This window comes from Crocodylus porosus, unplaced genomic scaffold (assembly GCF_001723895.1).
Source record: "Crocodylus porosus isolate Cpor-Errol unplaced genomic scaffold, CroPor_comp1, whole genome shotgun sequence".
NCBI lineage: Eukaryota > Metazoa > Chordata > Crocodylia > Crocodylidae > Crocodylus > Crocodylus porosus.
The window spans coordinates 40,255,261-40,259,423 of record NW_017728951.1 but is presented as its reverse complement, the minus strand read 5'-3'; the positions used below and the strand labels follow the sequence as shown (position 1 = coordinate 40,259,423).

At 41.8% G+C, this 4,163-nt stretch overlaps 1 protein-coding gene across 4 annotated transcripts in view; it reads right to left on the bottom strand.

Annotated features, from left to right (window-relative positions):
* Positions 1 to 529: 529 nt before the first annotated feature.
* The window catches only part of SEC24C (SEC24 homolog C, COPII coat complex component), a 58,359-nt gene continuing 54,725 nt past the window's right edge, over positions 530 to 4,163 (bottom strand). For all 4 annotated transcript variants that reach the window (XM_019555921.1, XM_019555922.1, XM_019555923.1 and 1 more), the window contains 2 exons: positions 3,338 to 3,427; positions 530 to 2,748 (listed from right to left, as the gene is read on the bottom strand). In XM_019555921.1, coding sequence (XP_019411466.1) covers positions 2,608 to 2,748; positions 3,338 to 3,427 — 231 coding nt within the window. In that variant the 3' untranslated portion in view covers positions 530 to 2,607. The remainder of the gene's footprint in view (positions 2,749 to 3,337; positions 3,428 to 4,163) is intronic.

The window sequence follows — 4,163 nt, the reverse complement described above, 5'->3', positions numbered from 1 at the left end:
GGGGAGACACTGTTTCCCCTAGCACCCCCTGGCATGACAAGGAACAATGGACACAAGTTATTAGAGAGTAGATTTAGATAAGACATCCGCAAGAACTACTTCACAGGTAGGGCGGCTAGGAGTTGGAACCAACTTCCTAAGGAAGTGGTGCTGGCTGCTACCCTGGGGGTCTTTAAGAAGCAGCTTGATGACTACCTGGCTGGACTTATTTGAGTCCAGTCTTTTTCTCCCACGCAGGCGGGGGGGGTCAGGCTTGAAGATCTACAAGGTCCCTTCCAACCCTACTTCTATGATTCTATGAAACCTTTATCTCCATCTAGGCTAATACTAAAACTGAACAGCACCTCATGTGTTTTGATTCCAGTTGAAATGCTAACCACCATTCATCACAAACAAGAAAAAGAAGTGATTAGTATATTGAACATTATTGTCAGAATGTTGCATCATGCAGGGCACGGTAGGGAAAACAACAAGATTCCAGGCCTTCCAATCTCTTTTTTCCCTCACCCCCCCCCCCGAAATACAGTGCTTGGAAAAATAAGAAATATTTATTTACTAACAATGACATAAAATACATCTTAATATATATATTTTTTTATTTCTTTACAAATTAAAAGATGCATTGGAAAAAAAACCCAAGAGTGAAGAAAATGAAAGGTTCACTTATGATCTTATTTTCCCCTCATATTAATGCTAGAAGTTAGTATTATGGAAGTCTGGTTGCTGAGCCTTACATTCCTGGGAAGCCGTCTCTTCGCTCGTTAAAAACATTTAGATTTTTGGTTGGAGGCAGTAAGTGGGTTTTAAAAAAAAAAAAAAAGTGTCAGCTATAGTCATACAAAAAGATGCTGAAGATTCTGTCCGCTACACCTTGAAAGTGTACCCATTATAGTGCTCATAGTCCCTTGTATGTGGAGTTGTCTTGCTGTTAGGCAGGACAAACTTGCAACATTAGACCAAACAAAACCCTCAGATTTATATATAGGCTACAGGTCACGGAACTAAAACCACAGACAGCTGTTCGGAAGAATACATCTTACACAAGGTCCCTACATTGCAATGCGAAGTCCAGGTAATACATATCTGCTATCAGCATTCAAAACACCCCAAATTTCACTGATTTTTTCCTTCAACTTTCAGTGTTCTTGCCTCCTCATTAAATCCCGAGTATTGCAAGAACAGTTGTGTGTTCAAGTTAGACACATTAGTCTACTTTCAAAAATTAATGAACAAGCCCTTAGAATTCTCAATCTGATTTAGACTCACACTGCCTTTGCAGGAGTCCTGTCCTCCATCTTAGATGAACCAAGCAGTGGAGTGGTCAGTAAAGCCAACTAAAAGGTGGATGGATCAATCTGTCTGAGGTATTTTAGTTTAGCAAACAGGCTTATACAATAGTTCCTATGTAGATGGTTCAAGAGATAAAACTAGAGAATAAAAACATCCAGGGTTGAAAATACCTTCTGCTTTAGCCCCAGACCCTTTCCAGCAGGTACTTGGTAATACCTTCTGTGGTGCATTTTTAACTTTATTTTTCCTGTATTCACTTCCTTGCACTCCAGAGTACAACTCAGTCTCATATTTGTACCAGTAAAATTAAAATTCTTATGTGCTGTGATTCACAACCGTTTGGATTGGGAAAAGCTGCCTCCTTGCCCCTGTAGTGCCTGTTCTCACACAGCCACATATCACCATGCAAAAAAATATTTTGTATATAAATGAGGACAGGCATCATGACCTCCACCAACTGGACAGTCTAGGTAAGATCTTAGTGGAAAAAAGGGGGAGGCCATTAGAAATCAGAACTGGTAGAGTGACTCCACACAGAACAGTAAGATGGAAAGGCTGCTTTTCCCAAAGGAAGGTATTTGAGGGGGTACCATTCATGCCAGCAGGAGGCACTGATTCTATCCTTCTCCTAATTCAGCTATTGATTGTACTCACCAGTTACTTACTTTAATACATGCCAACACAGCAGTTCTTGCTACAGTGACTATTTTGGAAGGACCTTGCTAGCCCCCTCAGCTCATTTCTTTTTCAACTCAAAAGGTTCCTGGTCCAGAGGGCCACATGCTGCAGTTTGTACTTGGCAAGTCATGTTTTTCCTTAAAATAGGAGACTGAAAAATGCTGAGCTGCTCCACCTCCCACCATCCAGCAGGGTGGCCTGCCTCCTGTCCTCCCCACCTAGCTCTTCTTCACACTTGGAGCATGTGCGCACACACAAATACACAGCAACTACCAGTAATTTTGAAGTTATCGCTTTTTCACCCAATACTGAATCATGTACAGTGAACTGAGAAACTACATTCATTACGACAGGATTAGCGAGCATAGGGGGTAGATTCCTGCCAAGCACAGGAAACAACTTAGTTACAGGTAAAAGACCTGGGATCAAACGCCTTTTTCCAGCCCTCACCAGGAAATTTTTGCATCTCTCTCAAATGTGGCTGGGAGAAGTTGAAAGGATCTCTGCATATGCAACATGTATTAAAAATTATGGAATTGTACAGGTTTCTATGTTGTCCTTCTGGAGGGAGCTGAGCCCATGGATCAGGTGATTAGTGGAGACAAACATCACTGCTGGAGTCCAGCATCAGTCCCTCCTCTAGCTCAGTAGCTGTCGAATCTCCTTGTGCATGTGACAGAGGAAGTCCACATATGAAGCCCCCCCACTCATACTCTTGTCCTCCACCAGAAAATGTTTGAACAGCATCTCAAACTTATCTTCTTGCTTCACAATTATTAACTACAAACAAACAAACAAACAAGTTAGTTTCAGCTAGCAACTTTGGTGATTAAAAATGTTTTAAAAATCAAGGATATGTGGAAAGCAACCTTATACCAATGCCACCTGTAACTTCATAGCCTCTTGGAAGGTAGATGTGGTTCTGAAACCCCTTCAGACTTGGAAGAACCTAAAACCCAGGTCCTTCCACTTCCTGGGCAAGTGTTCTAATCCCTATACTACTAAATAAAAGGTCTGCATCTTTCCTGCCTGTAATGTTTTAATAAAAGAAGTCCTAGCTACTGTTCTTTGTGCAATTTCAATATTGTTGGTGAGTGTGAAGCATGCTTGCTGTATCAGGCTACTCAGAGGACTAAGGTGTAGGAAGCCAAGTTTGTGAATCCCAAATAGACTTGGTTACAAGACAGGCACCAAGTCTCTCAGCATAATCAAGACTGCAGCAGCTCTAGGCGTGGGCAGCAACAGAACTTAAATTGTCCAAGTAACTATACTGGCAAAGTACTGAAAAGGTTAGTGTTTAAGTTAATTCCATCCAAGATGCGTTTTAGGTGCTTAATCTGTTGGACTTAGATGGCTCTAAGGTCTTTACCTTCATGTAGCGGGATCTCTGTGCCTGCAGCATGTCCATGATGGATCGCACTTTCTTAGAAAAGGGGTTTTCCAAGATAGGCAGCGTGCTCTGGAATAAATGACAACATCCATCTTACACAGAATTACAACAATTTAATCACCAACTCTGCTGCTTTACTTGAACTACATAAGTTCAAGTCTATGTATTTTTGGTCTGTTTGACAAGCAGGAAAAATAAAGTTATTAAAGAAAATTAAAAAGGGATGACACAGTGAAGAGGTCAGCACTACAGAACAACTCTTACCCTATTAGCTTGCCGCACAAACCTGCTCTTTTCACTGATGATAAAAAATAGGTGGTCATAAGCCACAATAATTCATCTAACTACAAAAGGGATGCACAAGGTGTAGATTCATACTGCAGCACAGTGTGACAATACCTGGTCTGGCTGCATTAAGGTAGGTAGCTCCTGGTGCTCAGTCTTCTGGCCCCATGTTGCCTCTGCCTGCCAGGATGGAAGCCCACACTACCCTGTGCACCAGACCTAGCACATAGGACCGGGCTACCCAGCCCATGCGGTTTCCAAAATGTTTGGAACTTGGGCAGCAGTAGAGTAGTGCCACTACTGCACTGCTTCCCTGCTGCAAAGATTTCGGATCCACAAGGAGGGCTGCAGGCTGAAAGACTTGGTACTGTAACTATTTTATATTATTTAGCATATATTTTATATTATTTTCCCTTTTCTGTATAACTGCCGCGCGGCACTCTCACATTTATGTAACCTTGAAGTCTTGACTGTTAATCAAAATGAACGCTTTGTACTTTTCTCCACTGGCATTAAGCTA